The 18414-nt window shown below is 53.9% G+C and overlaps 1 protein-coding gene across 3 annotated transcripts in view; it reads right to left on the bottom strand.

Annotated features, from left to right (window-relative positions):
• LOC140399654 (uncharacterized) overlaps positions 1-18414 on the bottom strand; it is a 284156-nt gene that overhangs the window by 45032 nt on the left and 220710 nt on the right. For all 3 annotated transcript variants that reach the window (XM_072489197.1, XM_072489198.1, XM_072489199.1), the window contains one exon: positions 2840-3277. In XM_072489197.1, coding sequence (XP_072345298.1) covers positions 2840-3277 — 438 coding nt within the window. The remainder of the gene's footprint in view (positions 1-2839; positions 3278-18414) is intronic.

Raw genomic sequence — 18414 nt, 5'->3', positions numbered from 1 at the left:
AAGCTCCCTCTACACTGTCCCCATCAAACACTCCCAGGACAGGTACAGCACGGGGTTAGACACAGAGTAAAGCTCCCTCTACACTGTCCCCATCAAACACTCCCAGGACAGGTACAGTACTGGGTGAGATACAGAGTAAAGCTCCCTCTACACTGTCCCCATCAAACACTCCCAGGACAGGTACAGCACGGGGTTAGATACAGAGTAAAGCTCCCTCTACACTGCCCCCATCAAACACTCCCAGGAGAGGTACAGCACGGGGTTAGATACAGAGTAAAGCTCCCTCTACACTGTCCTCATCAAACACTCCCAGGGCAGGTACAGCACGGGGTTAGATACAGAGTAAAGCTCCCTCTACACTGTCCCCATCAAACACTCCCAGGACAGGTACAGCACAGGTTAGATACAGAGTTAAGCTCCCTCTACACTGTCCCCATCAAACACTCCCAGGACAGGTACAGCACGGGGTTAGATACAGAGTAAAGCTCCCTCTACACTGTCCCCATCTAACACTCCCAGAACAGGAACAGCACGGGGTTAGATACAGAGTGAAGCTCCCTCTACACTGTCCCCATCAAACACTCCCAGGACAGGTACAGCACGGGGTTAGACACAGAGTAAAGCTCCCTCTACACTGTCCCCATCAAACACTCCCAGGACAGGTACAGCACGGGGTTGATACAGAGTAAAGCTCCCTCTACACTGTCCCCATCAAACACTCCCAGGACAGGTACTGCACGTGGTTAGATACAGAGTAAAGCTCCCTCTACACTGTCCCCATCAAACACTCCCAGGACAGGTACAGCACGGGGTTAGATACAGAGTAAAGCTCCCTCTACACTGTCCCCATCAAACACTCCCAGGGCAGGTACAGCACGGGGTTAGATACAGAGTAAAGCTCCCTCTACACTGTCCCCATCAAACACTCTCAGGACAGGTACAGCACGGGGTTAGATACAGAGTAAAGCTCCCTCCACACTGTCACCATCAAACACTCCCTGGACAGGTACAGCACGGGGTTAGATACAGAGTAAAGCTCCCTCTACACTGTCCCCATCAAACACTCCCAGGACAGGTACAGCACGGGGTTAGATACAGAGTAAAGCTCCCTCTACACTGTCCCCATCAAACACTCCCAGGACAGGTTCAGAACGGGGTTAGATACAGAGTAAAGCTCCCTCTACACTGTCCCCATCAAACACTCCCAGGACAGGTACAGCACGGGGTTAGATACAGAGTACAGCTCCCTCTACACTGTCCCCATCAAACGCTCCCAGGACAGGTACAGCACGGGGTTAGATACAGAGTAAAGCTCCCTCTACACTGTCCCCATCAAACACTCCCAGGACAGGTACAGCACGGGGTTAGATACAGAGTAAATCTCCCTCTACACTTTCCCCATCAAACACTCCCAGGACAGGTACAGCACGGGGTTAGGTACAGAGTAAAGCTCCCTCTACACTGTCCCCATCAAACACTCCCAGGACAGGTACAGCACGGGGTTAGATACAGAGTGAAGCTCCCTCTGCACTGTCCTCATCAAACAGTCCCAGGACAGGTACAGCACGGGGTTAGATACAGAGTAAAGCTCCCTCTACACTGTCCCCATCAAACACTCCCAGGACAGGTACAGCACGGGGTTAGATACAGAGTAAAGCTCCCTCTACACTGTCCCCATCAAACACTCCCAGGGCAGGTACAGCACGGGGTTAGATACAGAGTAAAGCTCCCTCTACACTGTCCCCATCAAACACTCTCAGGACAGGTACAGCACGGGGTTAGATACAGAGTAAAGCTCCCTCCACACTGTCACCATCAAACACTCCCTGGACAGGTACAGCACGGGGTTAGATACAGAGTAAAGCTCCCTCTACACTGTCCCCATCAAACACTCCCAGGACAGGTACAGCACGGGGTTAGATACAGAGTAAAGCTCCCTCTACACTGTCCCCATCAAACACTCCCAGGGCAGGTACAGCACGGGGTTAGATACAGAGTAAAGCTCCCTCTACACTGTCCCCATCAAACACTCTCAGGACAGGTACAGCACGGGGTTAGATACAGAGTAAAGCTCCCTCCACACTGTCACCATCAAACACTCCCTGGACAGGTACAGCACGGGGTTAGATACAGAGTAAAGCTCCCTCTACACTGTCCCCATCAAACACTCCCAGGACAGGTACAGCACGGGGTTAGATACAGAGTAAAGCTCCCTCTACACTGTCCCCATCAAACACTCCCAGGACAGGTTCAGAACGGGGTTAGATACAGAGTAAAGCTCCCTCTACACTGTCCCCATCAAACGCTCCCAGGACAGGTACAGCACGGGGTTAGATACAGAGTAAAGCTCCCTCTACACTGTCCCCATCAAACACTCCCAGGACAGGTACAGCACGGGGTTAGGTACAGAGTAAAGCTCCCTCTACACTGTCCCCATCAAACACTCCCAGGACAGGTACAGCACGGGGTTAGATACAGAGTGAAGCTCCCTCTGCACTGTCCTCATCAAACAGTCCCAGGACAGGTACAGCACGGGGTTAGATACAGAGTAAAGCTCCCTCTACACTGTCCCCATCAAACACTCCCAGGACAGGTACAGCACGGGGTTAGATACAGAGTAAAGCTCCCTCTACACTGTCCCCATCACACACTCCCAGGACAGGTACTGCACGGGGTTAGATACAGAGTAAAGCTCCCTCTACACTGTCCCCATCAAACACTCCCAGGACAGGTACAGCACGGGGTTAGATACAGAGTAAAGCTCCCTCTACACTGTCCCCATCAAACACTCCCAGGACAGAGCGGGAAGGGGCGAGAGGGGTGTGCGCGTGTGCCTTACTCCCGAGTGGCGTTGACGCCCGGCGATGACGGGCGACTCCAGAGGGTTGGCGCTGTCGAGGGGGCCGGAGAGCGGGTAGGGGTCCTCGGAGGGCGAGAGCGGGAGCAGCTCCCCCAGCGGGGCGGGGGCCTCCGGCTCCTCCCCCAGGAGAGGGCGGCGGTGGGGCTGTCTCTTGCGGTGCTCCAACTCCTCCCGCAGGCCATCGGCCTGGCGTTGCTCCTCCTCAAGTCGCCACGTCAGTCGCTCGATGACTCTCTCTTTCTCCACGAGGGAAGCGTCCTCCATCTTCGGCTCCAGGTTCTCGAAGGAGGACATCTGGGCGGCCGGGGCAGGGCGAGGGCTGAAGATCTGGTAGGGCTTCAGACGATCGAGCAGGGCCGGTTTAGTCCCCGATACTGGCAGTCGTCTCTTTCTCAATTGTTGTCGTAACTCCGATACCTGATGGAAGGATAACGCAGTCAAAATTTCATCCTTCCAATGGATGTAAACCCCTTCCCGTTCACTCCCACTCTACACAATCCCAATGGATGTAAACCCCTTCCCGTTCACTCCCACTCTACACAATCCCAATGAACCCAAACCCCTTCCCGTTCACTCCCACTGTACACAATCCCAATGGACCCAAACCCCTTCCCGTTCACTCCCACTGTACACAATCCCAATGGACCCAAAACCCTTCCCGTTCACTCCCACTCTACACAATCCCAATGGATCCAAACCCCTTCCCGTTCACTCCCACTGTACACAATCCCAATGGACCCAAACCTCTACCTGGTCACTCCCACTCTACACAATCCCAATGGACCCACACCCCTTCCCGTTCACTCCCACTCTACACAATCCCAATGAACCCAAACCCCTTCCCGTTCACTCCCACTCTACACAATCCCAATGAACCCAAACCCCTTCCCGTTCACGCCCACTGTACACAATCCCAATGGACCCAAACCCCTTCCCGTTCACTCCCACTCTACACAATCCCAATGGACCCAAACCCCTTCCCGTTCACTCCCACTCTACACAATCCCAATGGACCCAAACCCCTTCCCGTTCACTCCCACTCTACACAATCCCAATGGACCCAAACCCCTTCCCGTTCACTCTCACTGTACACAATCCCAATGGACCCAAACCCCTTCCCGTTCACTCCCACTCTACACAATCCCAGTGGACCCAAACCCCTTCCCGTTCACTCCCACTCTACACAATCCCAATGGACCCAAACACCTTCCCGTTCACTCCCACTCTACACAATCCCAATGAACCCAAACCCCTTCCCGTTCACTCCCACTGTACACAGTCCCAATGGACCCAAACCCCTTCCCGTTCACTCCCACTGTACACAATCCCAATGGACCCAAACCCCTTCCCGTTCACTCCCACTCGACACAATCCCAATGGACCCAAACCCCTTCCCGTTCACTCCCACTCTACACAATCCCAATGGACCCAACCCCCTTCCCGTTCACTCCCACTGTGCACTATCCCAATGGGCCCAAACCCCTTCCCGTTCACTCCCACTCTACACAATCCCAATGGACCCAAACCCCTTCCCGTTCACTCCCACTCTACACAATCCCAATGAACCCAAACCCCTTCCCGTTCACTCCCACTCTACAGAATCCCAATGGAGCCAAACCCCTTCCCGTTCACTCCCACTCTACACAATCCCAATGGACCCAAACCCCTTCCCGTTCACTCCCACTCTACACAATCCCAATGGACCCAAACCCCTTCCCGTTCACTCCCACTGTGCACAATCCCAATGGACCCAAACCCCTTCCCGTTCACTCCCACTCTACACAATCCCAATGGACACAAACCCCTTCCCGTTCACTCCCACTCTACACAATCCCAATGGACCCAAACCCCTTCCCGTTCACTCCCACTCTACACAATCCCAATGGACCCAAACCCCTTCCCGTTCACTCCCACTCTACACAATCCCAATGGACCCAAACCCCTTCCCGTTCACTCCCACTCTACACAATCCCAATGGACCCAAACCCCTTCCCGTTCACTCCCACTCTACACAATCCCAATGGACCCACACCCCTTCCCGTTCACTCCCCCTCTGCACAATCCCAATGGACCCAAACCCCTTCCCGTTCACTCCCACTGTACACAATCCCAATGGACCCAAACCCCTTCCCGTTCACTCCCACTGTGCACAATCCCAATGGACCCAAACCCCTTCCCGTTCACTCCCACTGTGCACAATCCCAATGGACCCAAACCCCTTCCCATTCACTCCCACTGTACACAATCCCAATGGACCCAAACCCCTTCCCGTTCACTCCCACTGTGCACAATCCCAATGGACCCAAACCCCTTCCCATTCACTCCCACTCTACACAGTCCCAATGGGCTCAAACCCTTTCACGTTCACTCCCGCTGTACACAATCCCAATGGACCCAAACCCCTTCCCGTTCACTCCCACTCCACACAATCCCAATGGACCCAAACCCCTTCCCGTTCACTCCCACTCTGCACAATCCCAATGGACCCAAACCCCTTCCCGTTCACTCCCACTCTGCACAATCCCAATGGACACAAACCCCTTCCCGTTCACTCCCACTCTGCACAATCCCAATGGACCCAAACCCCTTCCCGTTCACTCCCACTGTACACGATCCCAATGGACCCAAACCCATTCCCGTTCACTCCCACTCTACACAATCCCAATGGACCCAAACCCCTTCCCGTTCACTCCCACTCTGCACAATCGCAATGGACCCAAACCCCTTCCCGTTCACTCCCACTCTGCACAATCCCAATGGACCCAAACCCCTTCCCGTTCACTCCCACTGTGCACAATCCCAATGGACCCAAACACCTTCCCGTTCACTCCCACTGTACACAATCCCAATGGACGCAAACCCCTTCCCGTTCACTCCCACTCTGCACAATCCCAATGGACGCAAACCCCTTCCCGTTCACACCCACTGTACACAATCCCAATGGACGCAAACCCCTTCCCGTTCACTCCCACTCTGCACAATCCCAATGGACCCAAACCCCTTCCCGTTCACTCCCACTGTACACAATCCCAATGGACCCAAACCCCTTCCCGTTCACTCCCACTGTGCACAATCCCAATGGACCCAAACCCCTTCCCGTTCACTCCCACTGTACACAATCGCAATGGACCCAAACCCCTTCCCGTTCACTCATACTCTACACAATCCCAATGGACCCAAACCCCTTCCCGTTCACTCCCAGTCTACACAATCCCAATGGACCCAAACCCCTTCCCGTTCAATCCCACTCTACACAATCCCAATGGACCCAAACCCCTTCCCGTTCACTCCCACTCTACACAATCCCAATGGACCCAAACCCCTTCCCGTTCACTCCCACTCTACACAATCCCAATGGACCCAAACCCCTTCCCGTTCACTCCCACTCTACACAATCCCAATGGATACAAACTACTTCCCGTTCAATCCCACTGTTCACAATCCCAATGGATCCAAACCCCTTCCCGTTCACTCCCACTGTACACAATCCCAAGGGACCCAAACCCCTTCCCGTTCACTCCCACTCTACACAATCCCAATGGACCAAAACCGCTTCCCGTTCACTCCCACTCTACACAATCCCAATGGACCCAAACCCATTCCCGTTCACTCCCACTGTCCACAATCCCAATGGATACAAACCCCTTCCCATTCACTCCCACTCTACACAATCCGAATGGACCCAAACCCCTTCCCGTTCACTCCCACTCTACACAATCCCAATGGACCCAAACCCCTTCCCGTTCACTCCCACTGTACACAATCCCAGTGGACCCAAACCCCTTCCCGTTCACTCCCACTGTACACAATCCCAATGGACCCATCCCCCTTCCCGTTCACTCCCACTCTACACAATCCCCATGGATTCAAACCCCTTCCCGTTCACTCCCACTGTACACAATCCCAATGGACCCAAACCCCTTCCCGTTCAGTCCCACTCTACACATTCCCAATGGACCCAAACCCCTTCCCGTTGACTCCCACTGTACACAATCCCAATGGACCCAAACCCCTTCTCGTTGACTCCCACTGTACACAATCCCAATGGACCCAAACCCCTTCCCGTTCACTCCCACTGTACACAATCCCAATGGACCCAAACCCCTTCCCGTTCACTCCCACTGTGCACAATCCCAATGGACCCAAACCCATTCCCGTTCACTCCCACTCTACACAATCCCAATGGACCCAAACCCCTTCCCGTTCACTCCCACTCTACACAATCCCAATGGACCCAAACCCCTATCCGTTCACTCCCACTGTACACAATCCCAATGGACCCAAACCCCTTCCCGTTCACTCCCACTGTACACATTCCCAATGGACCCAAACCCCTTCCTGTTCACTCCCACTGTACACAATCCCAATGGACTCAAACCCCTTCCCGTTCACTCCCACTGTACACAATCCCAATGGACCCAAACCCCTTCCCGTTCACTCCCACTGTACACATTCCCAATGGACCCAAACCCCTTCCTGTTCACTCCCACTCTACACAATCCCAATGGACGCAAACCTCTTCCCGTTCACTCCCACTGTGCACAATCCCAATGGACCCAAACCCCTTCCCATTCACTCCCACTCTACACAATCCCAATGGACCCAAACCCCTTCCCGTTCACTCCCACTCTACACAATCCCAATGGACAAAAAACACTTCCCGTTCACTCCCACTGTGCACAATCCCAATGGACCCAAACCCCTTCCCGTTCACTCCCACTCTACACAATCCCAATGGACCCAAACCCCTTCCCGTTCACTCCCACTCTACACAATCCCAATGGACCCAAACCCCTTCCCGTTCACTCCCACTCTACACAATCCCAATGGACCCAAACCCCTTCCCGTTCACTCCCACTCTACACAATCCCAATGAACCCAAACTCCTTCCCGTTCACTCCCGCTGTACACAATCCCAATGGACCCAAACCCCTTCCCGTTCACTCCCACTGTACACAATCCCAATGGACGAAAACCCCTTCCCGTTCACTCCCGCTGTACACAATCCCAATGGACTCAAACCCCTTCGCATTCACTCCCACTGAACACAATCCCAATGGACCCAAACCCCTTCCTGTTGACTCCCACTCTACACAATCCCAATGAACCCAAACTCCTTCCCGTTCACTCCCGCTGTACACAATCCCAATGGACCCAAACCCCTTCCCGTTCACTCCCACTGTACACAATCCCAATCGACCCAAACCCCTTCCCGTTCAGTCCCACTCTACACAATCCCAATGGATCCAAACCCCTTCCCGTTCACTCCCACTGTACACAATCCCAATCGACCCAAACCCCTTCCCGTTCACTCCCACTCTACACAATCCCAATGGATCCAAACCCCTTCCCGTTCACTCCCACTGTACACAATCCCAATGGACCCAAACCCCTTCCCGTTCACTCCCACTCTACACAATCCCAATGGACCCAAACCCCTTCCCGTTCACTCCCACTCTACACAATCCCAATGGACCCAAACCCCTTCCCGTTCACTCCCACTGTGCACAATCCCAATGGACCCAAACCCCTTCCCGTTCACTCCCACTCTACACAATCCCAATGGACCCAAACCCCTTCCCGTTCACTCCCACTCTACACAATCCCAATGGACCCAAACCCCTTCCTGTTCACTCCCACTCTACACAATCCCAATGGATACAAACCCCTTCCCGTTCACTCCCACTGTGCACAATCCCAATGGACCCAAACCCCTTCCCGTTCACTCCCACTCTACACAATCCCAATGGATACAAACCCCTTCCCGTTCACTCCCACTCTGCACAATCCCAATGGACCCAAACCCCTTCCCGTTCACTCCCACTCTACACAATCCCAATGGAGCCAAACCCCTTCCCGTTCACTCCCACTCTACACAATCCCAATGGACCCAAACCCCTTCCCGTTCACTCCCACTGTGCACAATCCCAATGGACCCAGACCCCTTCCCGTTCACTCCCACTGTACACAATCCCAATGGACCCAAACCACTTCCCGTTCACTCCCACTGTACACAATCCCAATGGACCCATCCCCCTTCCCGTTCACTCCCACTCTACACAATCCCCATGGATTCAAACCCATTCCCGTTCACTCCCACTGTACACAATCCCAATGGACCCAAACCCCTTCCCGTTCACTCCCACTCTACACAATCCCAATGGACCCAAACCCCTTCCCGTTCACTCCCACTGCACACAATCCCAATGGATACAAACCCCTTCCCGTTCACTCCCACTCTGCACAATCCCAATGGACCCAAACCCCTTCCCATTCACTCCCACTGTACACATTCCCAATGGACCCAAACCCCTTCCTGTTCACTCCCACTGTACACAATCCCAATGGACCCAAACCCCTTCCCGTTCACCCCCACTGTGCACAATCCCAATGGACCCAAACCCCTTCCCGTTCACTCCCACTCTGCACAATCCCAATGGACCCAAACCCCTTCCCGTTCACTTCCACTCTACACAATCACAATGGACGCAAACCTCTTCCCGTTCACTCCCACTGTGCACAATCCCAATGGACCCAAACCCCTTCCCGTTCACTTCCACTGTACACAATCCCAATGGACCCAAACCCCTTCCCGTTCACTCCCACTCTACACAATCCCAATGGACCCAAACCCCTTCCCGTTCACTCCCACTGTGCACAATCCCAATGGACCCAAACCCCTTCCCGTTCACTCCCACTCTACACAATCCCAATGGACCCAAACCCCTTCCCGTTCACTCCCACTGTACACAATCCCAATGGACCCAAACCCCTTCCCGTTCACTCCCACTCTACACAATCCCAATGGACTCAAACCCCTTCCCGTTCACTCCCACTGTGCACAATCCCAATGGACCCAAACCCCTTCCCGTTCACTCCGACCCTACACAATCCCAATGAACCCAAACCCCTTCCCGTTCACTCCCACTGTACACAATCCCAATGGACCCAAACCCCTTCCCGTTCACTCGCACTGTACACAATCCCAATGGACGAAAACTCCTTCCCGTTCACTCCCGCTGTACACAATCCCAATGGACCCAAACCCCTTCCCGTTCACTCCCACTGTACACAATCCCAATGGACGAAAACCCCTTCCCGTTCACTCCCGCTGTACACAATCTCAATGGACCCAAACCCCTTCGCATTCACTCCCACTGAACACAATCCCAATGGACCCAAACCCCTTCCTGTTGACTCCCACTCTACACAATCCCAATGAACCCAAACTCCTTCCCGTTCACTCCCGCTGTACACAATCCCAATGGACCTAAACCCCTTCCCGTTCACTCCCACTGTACACAATCCCAATCGACCCAAACCCCTTCCCGTTCACTCCCAGTCTACACAATCCCAATGGATCCAAACCCCTTCCCGTTCACTCCCACTGTACACAATCCCAATCGACCCAAACCCCTTCCCGTTCACTCCCACTCTACACAATCCCAATGGGCCCAAACCCCTTCCCGTTCACTCCCGCTGTACACAATCCCAATGGACCCAAACCCCTTCCCGTTCACTCCCACTCTACACAATCCCAATGGACCGAAACCCCTTCCCGTTCACTCCCACTCTACACAATCCCAATGGACCCAAACCCCTTCCCGTTCACTCCCACTGTGCACAATCCCAATGGACCCAAACCCCTTCCCGTTCACTCCCACTCTACACAATCCCAATGGACCCAAACCCCTTCCCGTTCACTCCCACTCTACACAATCCCAATGGACCCAAACCCCTTCCCGTTCACTCCCACTCTACACAATCCCAATGGATACAAACCCCTTCCCGTTCACTCCCACTGTGCACAATCCCAATGGACCCAAACCCCTTCCCGTTCACTCCCACTCTACACAATCCCAATGGATACAAACCCCTTCCCGTTCACTCCCACTCTGCACAATCCCAATGGACCCAAACCCCTTCCCGTTCACTCCCACTCTACACAATCCCAATGGAGCCAAACCCCTTCCCGTTCACTCCCACTCTACACAATCCCAATGGACCCAAACCCCTTCCCGTTCACTCCCACTGTGCACAATCCCAATGGACCCAGACCCCTTCCCGTTCACTCCCACTGTACACAATCCCAATGGACCCAAACCCCTTCCCGTTCACTCCCACTGTACACAATCCCAATGGACCCATCCCCCTTCCCGTTCACTCCCACTCTACACAATCCCCATGGATTCAAACCCATTCCCGTTCACTCCCACTCTGCACAATCCCAATGGACCCAAACCCCTTCCCATTCACTCCCACTGTACACATTCCCAATGGACCCAAACCCCTTCCAGTTCACTCCCACTGTACACAATCCCAATGGACCCAAACCCCTTCCCGTTCACTCCCACTCTACACAATCCCAATGGACCCAAACCCCTTCCCGTTCACCCCCACTATGCACAATCCCAATGGACCCAAACCCCTTCCCGTTCACTCCCACACTACACAATCCCAATGGACCCAAACCCCTTCCCGTTCACTCCCACTCTACACAGTCCCCATGGACCCAAACCCCTTCCCGTTCACTCCCACTGTGCACAATCCCAATGGACCCAAACCCCTTCCCGTTCACTCCCACTGTACACAATCCCAATGGACCCAAACCCCTTCCCGTTCACTCCCACTCTACACAATCCCAATGGACACAAACCCCTTCCCGTTCACTCCCACTGTACACAATCCCAATGGACCTAAACCCCTTCCCGTTCACTCCCACTCTACACAATCCCAATGGACCCAAACCCCTTCCCGTTCACTCCCACTGTGCACAATCCCAATGGACCCAAACCCCTTCCCGTTCACTCTCACTGTACACAATCCCAATGGACCCAAACCCCTTCCCGTTCACTCCCACCCTACACAATCCCAATGAACCCAAACTCCTTCCCGTTCACTCCCACTCTACACAATCCCAATGGACCCAAACCCCTTCCCGTTCACTCCCACTCTACACAATCCCAATGGACTCAAACCCCTTCCCGTTCACTCCCGCTGTACACAATCCCAATGGACCCAAACCCCTTCCCGTTCACTCGCACTCTACACAATCCCAATGGACCCAAACCCCTTCCCGTTCACTCCCACTGAACACAATCCCAATGGACCCAAACCCCTTCCCGTTCACTCCCACTCTACACAATCCCAATGGACCAAAACCCCTTCCCGTTCACTCCCACTCTACACAATCCCAATGGACCCAAACACCTTCCCGTTCACTCCCACTGTACACAATCCCAATGGACCCAAACCCCTTCCCGTTCACTCCCACTCTACACAATCTCAATGGACACAACCCCTTCCCGTTCACTCCCACTGTGCACAATCCCAATGGACCCAAACCCCTTCCCGTTCACTCCCACTCTACACAATCTCAATGGACACAACCCCTTCCCGTTCACTCCCACTGTGCACAATCCCAATGGAGCCAAACCCCTTCCCGTTCACTCCCACTCTACACAATCCCAATGGACCCAAACCCCTTCCCGTTCACTTCCACTCTACACAATCCCAATGGCCCCAAACCCCTTCCGGTTCACTCCCGCTGTGCACAATCCCAATGGGCCCAAACCCTTTCCAGTTCACTCCTGCTGTACACAATCCCAATGGACTCAAACCCCTTCCCGTTCACTCCCACTCTACACAATCCCAATGGACCCAAACCCCTTCCAGTTCACTCTCACTGTACACAATCCCAATGGACCCAAACCCCTTCCCGTTCACTCCCACTGTGCACAATCCCAATGGACCCAAACCCCTTCCCGTTCACTCCCACTGTACACAATCCCAATGGACCCAAACCCCTTCCCGTTCACTCCCACTCTACACAATCTCAATGGACACAAACCCCTTCCCGTTCACTCCCACTGTGCACAATCCCAATGGACACAAACCCCTTCCCGTTCACTCCCGCTGTACACAATCCCAATGGAGCCAAACCCTTCCCGTTCACTTCCACTCTACACAATCCCAATGGCCCCAAACCCCTTCCGGTTCACTCCCACAGTGCACAATCCCAATGGGCCCAAACCCTTTCCAGTTCACTCCCGCTGTACACAATCCCAATGGACTCAAACCCCTTCCCGTTCTCTCCCACTCTACACAATCCCAATGGACCCAAACCCCTTCCCGTTCACTCTCACTGTACACAATCCCAATGGACACAAACCCCTTCCCGTTCACTCCCACTGTAAACAATCCCAATGGACCCAAACCCCTTCCCGTTCACTCCCACTGTACACAATCCCAATGGACCCAAACCCCTTCCCGTTCACTCCCACTCTACACAATCCCAATGGACCCAAACCCCTTCCCGTTCACTCCCACTCTACACAATCCCAATGGACCCAAACCCCTTCCCGTTCACTCCCACTCGACACAATCCCAATGGACCCAAACCCCTTCCCGTTAACTCCCACTGTACACAATCACAATGGAACCAAACCCCTTCCCGTTCACTCCCACTCCACACAATCCCAATGGACCCAAACCCCTTCCCGTTCACTCCCACTGTACACAATCCCAATGGACCCAAACCCCTTCCCGTTCACTCCCACTCTACACAATCCCAATGGACCCAAACCCCTTCCCGTTCACTCCCACTCTACACAATCCCAATGGACCCAAACCCCTTCCCGTTCACTCCCACTGTACACAATCCCAATGGACCCAAACCCCTTCCCTTCACTCCCACTCTACACAATCCCAATGGACACAAACCCCTTCCCGTTCACTCCCACTCTACACAATCCCAATGGACCCAAACCCCTTCCCGTTCACTCCCACTGTACACAATCCCAATGGACCCAAACCCCTTCCCGTTGACTCCCACTCTACACAATCCCAATGGACCCAAACCCCTTCCCGTTCACTCCCACTCTACACAATCCCAATGGACTGAAACCCCTTACCGTTCACTCCCACTCTACACAATCCCAATGGACCCAAACCCCTTCCCGTTCACTCCCACTCTACACAATCCCAATGGACCCAAACCCCTTCCCGTTCACTCCCACTGTACACAATCCCAATGGACACAAACCCCTTCCCGTTCACTCCCACTGTACACAATCCCAATGGACCCAAACCCCTTCCCGTTCACTCACACTCCACACAATCCCAATGGACCCAAACCCCTTCCCGTTCACTCCCACTGAACACAATCCCAATGGACCCAAACCCCTTCCCGTTCACTCCCGCTGTACACAATCCCAATGGACCCAAACCCCTTCCCGTTCACTCCCACTCTACACAATCCCAATGGACCCAAACCCCTTCCCGTTCACTCCCACTCTACACAATCCCAATGGACCCAAACCCCTTCCCGTTCACTCCCATACTACACAATCCCAATGGACCCAAACCCCTTCCCGTTCACTCCCACTCTACACAATACCAATGGACCCAAACCCCTTCCCGTTCACTCCCGCTGTACACAATCCCAATGGACCCAAACCCCTTCCCGTTCACTCCCACTCTACACAATCCCAATGGACCCAAACCCCTTCCCGTTCACTCCCACTCTACACAATCCCAATGGACGCAAACCCCTTCCCGTTCACTCCCACTCTACACAATCCCAGTGGACACAAACCCCTTCCCGTTCACTCCCACTGTACACAATCCCAATGGGCCCAAACCCTTTCCTGTTCACTCCCACTGTACACAGTCCCAATGGACACAAACCCCTTCCCGTTCACTCCCACTGTACACAATCCCAATGGAACCAAACCCCTTCCCGTTCACTCCCACTGTGCACAATCCCAATGGACCCAAACCCCTTCCCGTTCACTCCCACTCTACACAATCCCCATGGATTCAAACCCCTTCACGTTCACTCCCACTGTGCACAATCCCAATGGAACCAAACCCCTTCCCGTTCACTCCCACTCTACACAATCCCAATGGACCCATCCCCCTTCCCGTTCACTCCCACTCTACACAATCCCAATGGACCCAAACCCCTTCCCGTTCACTCCCACTCTACACAATCCCCATGGATTCAAACCCCTTCCCATTCACTCCCACTGTCCACAATCCCAATGGACCCAAACCCCTTCCCGTTCACTCCCACTGTACACAATCCCAATGGACCCAAACCCCTTCCCGTTCACTCCCGCTCTACACAATCCCAATGGACCCAAACCCTTCCCGTTCACTCCCACTCTACACAATCCCAATGGACCCAAACCCCTTCCCGTTCACTCCCACTGTACACAATCCCAATGGACCCAAACCCCTTCCCGTTCACTCTCACTGTACACAATCCCAATGGACCCACACCCCTTCCCGTTCACTCCCAATGTGCACAATCCCAATGGACCCAAACCCCTTCCCGTTCACTTCCACTCTACACAATCCCAATGGACTCAAACCCCTTCCCGTTCACTCCCACTCTACACAATCCCAATGGGCCCAAACCCTTTCCAGTTCACTCCCGCTGTACACAATCCCAGTGGACCCAAACCCCTTCCCGTTCACTCCCGCTGTACACAATCCCAATGGACCCAAACCCCTTCCCGTTCACTCCCACTCTACACAATCCCAATGGACCCAAACCCCTTCCCGTTCACTCCCACTGTGCACAATCCCAATGGACCCAAACCCCTTCCCGTTCACTCCCACTGTACACAATACCAATGGACCCAATCCCCATTCCGCTCACTCCCACTCTACACAATCCCATTGGACCCAAACCCCTTCCCGTTCACTCCCACTGTGCACAATCGCAATGGACCCAAACCCCTTCCTGTTCACTCCCACTCTACACAATCCCAATGGACCCAAACCCCTTCCCGTTCAATCCCACTGTACACAATCCCAATGGACCCAAACCCCTTCCCGTTCACTCCCGCTGTACACAATCCCAATGGACCCAAACCCCTTCCCGTTCACTCCCACTCTACACAATCCCAATGGACCCAAACCCCTTCCCGTTCACTCCCACTGTGCACAATCCCAATGGACCCAAACCCCTTCCCGTTCACTCCCACTGTACACAATACCAATGGACCCAATCCCCATTCCGCTCACTCCCACTCTACACAATCCCATTGGACCCAAACCCCTTCCCGTTCACTCCCACTGTGCACAATCGCAATGGACCCAAACCCCTTCCTGTTCACTCCCACTCTACACAATCCCAATGGACCCAAACCCCTTCCCGTTCAATCCCACTGTACACAATCGCAATGGACCCAAACCCCTTCCTGTTCACTCCCACTCTACACAAACCCAATGGACCCAAACCCCTTCCCGTTCACTCCCACTGTGCTCAATCGCAATGGACCCAAACCCCTTCCCGTTCACTCCAACTCTACAAAATCCCAATGGACCCAAACCCCTTCCCATTCACTCACACTCTACACAATCCCAATGGACCCAAACCCCTTCTCGTTCACTCCCACTGTACACAATCCCAATGGATCCAAACCCCTTCTCGTTCACTCCCACTGTACACAATCCCAATGGATCCAAACCCCTTCCCGTTCACTCCCACTCTACACAATCCCAATGGATCCAAACCCCTTCCCGTTCACTCCCACTCTACACAATCCCAATGGATCCAAACCCCTTCCCGTTCACTCCCACTCTACACAATACCAATGGACCCAATCCCCATCCCGCTCACTCCCACTCTACACAAACCCAATGGACCCAAACCCCTTCCCGTTCACTCCCACTGTGCTCAATCGCAATGGACCCAAACCCCTTCCCGTTCACTCCAACTCTACAAAATCCCAATGGACCCAAACCCCTTCCCATTCACTCACACTCTACACAATCCCAATGGACCCAAACCCCTTCTCGTTCACTCCCACTGTACACAATCCCAATGGATCCAAACCCCTTCCCGTTCACTCCCACTCTACACAATACCAATGGACCCAATCCCCATCCCGCTCACTCCCACTCTACACAATCCCATTGGACCCAAACCCCTTCCCGTTCACTCCCACTGTGCACAATCGCAATGGACCCAAACCCCTTCCTGTTCACTCCCACTCTACACAATCCCAATGGACCCAAACCCCTTCCCATTCACTCCCACTGTACACAAACCCAATGGACCCAAACCCCTTCCCGTTCACTCCCACTCTACACAATCCCAATGGACCCAATCCCCTTCCCGTTCACTCCCACTGTCCACAATCACAATGGACCCAAACCCCTTCCCGTTCACTCCCACTGTACACAATCCCAATGGACCCAAACCCCTTCCCGTTCACTCCCACTGTACACAATCCCAATGGACCCAAACCCCTTCCCGTTCACTCCCACTGTACACAATCCCAATGGACAGAAACCCCATCCTGTTCACTCCCACTCTACACAATCCCAATGGATCCAAACCACTTCCCGTTCACTCCCACTCTACACAATCCCAATGGACCCAAACCCCTTCCCGTTCACTCCCACTGTACACAATCCCAATGGACCCAAACCCCTTCCCGTTCACTCCCACAGTACACAATCCCAATGGACCCAAACCCCTTCCCGTTCACTCCCACTGTACACAATCCCAATGGACCCAAACCCCTTCCCGTTCACTCCCACTGTACACAATCCCAATGGACCCAAACCCCTTCCCGTTCACTCCCACTCTACACAATCCCCATGGATTCAAACCCCTTCCCGTTCACTCCCACTGTACACAATCCCAATGGGCCCATCCCCCTTCCCGTTCACTCGCACTCTACACAATCCGCATGGATTCAAACCCCTTCCCGTTCACTCCCACTGTACACAATCCCAATGGGCCCAAACCCCTTCCCGTTCACTCCCGCTCTACACAATCCCAATGGACCCAAACCCCTTCCCGTTCACTCCCACTCTACACAATCCCAATGGACCCAAACCCCTTCCCGTTCACTCCCACTCTACACAATCCCAATGGACACAAACCCCTCCCCATTCACTCCCACTCTACACAATCCCAATGGACCCAAACCCCTTCCCGTTCACTCCCACTCTAGACAATCCCAATGGAGCCAAACCCCTTCCCGTTCACCCCCACTGTACACAATCCCAATGGACCCAAACCCCTTCCCGTTCACTCCCACTGTACACAATCCCAATGGACCCAAACCCCTTCCCGTTCACTCCCACTCTACACAATCCCAATGGACACAAACCCCATCCTGTTCACTCCCACTCTACACAATCCCAATGGATCCAAACCACTTCCCGTTCACTCCCACTCAACACAATCCCAATGGACCCAAACCCCTTCCCGTTCACTCCCATTCTACACATTCCCAATGGACCCAAACCCCTTCCCGTTCACTCCCACAGTACACAATCCCAATGGACCCAAACCCCTTCCCGTTCACTCCCACTGTACACAATCCCAATGGACCCAAACCCCTTCCCGTTCACTCCCACTGTACACAATCCCAATGGACCCTTACCCCTTCCCGTTCACTCCCACACTACACAATCCCAATGGACTGAAACCCCTTCCCGTTCACTCCCACTGTACACAATCCCAATGGACTCAAACCCCTTCCCGTTCACTCCCACTTTACACAATCCCAATGGACCCAAACCCC

The sequence above is a fragment of the Scyliorhinus torazame genome, chromosome 23 (assembly GCF_047496885.1).
Source record: "Scyliorhinus torazame isolate Kashiwa2021f chromosome 23, sScyTor2.1, whole genome shotgun sequence".
NCBI lineage: Eukaryota > Metazoa > Chordata > Chondrichthyes > Carcharhiniformes > Scyliorhinidae > Scyliorhinus > Scyliorhinus torazame.
This window is presented reverse-complemented; position numbering and strand designations above follow the sequence as displayed.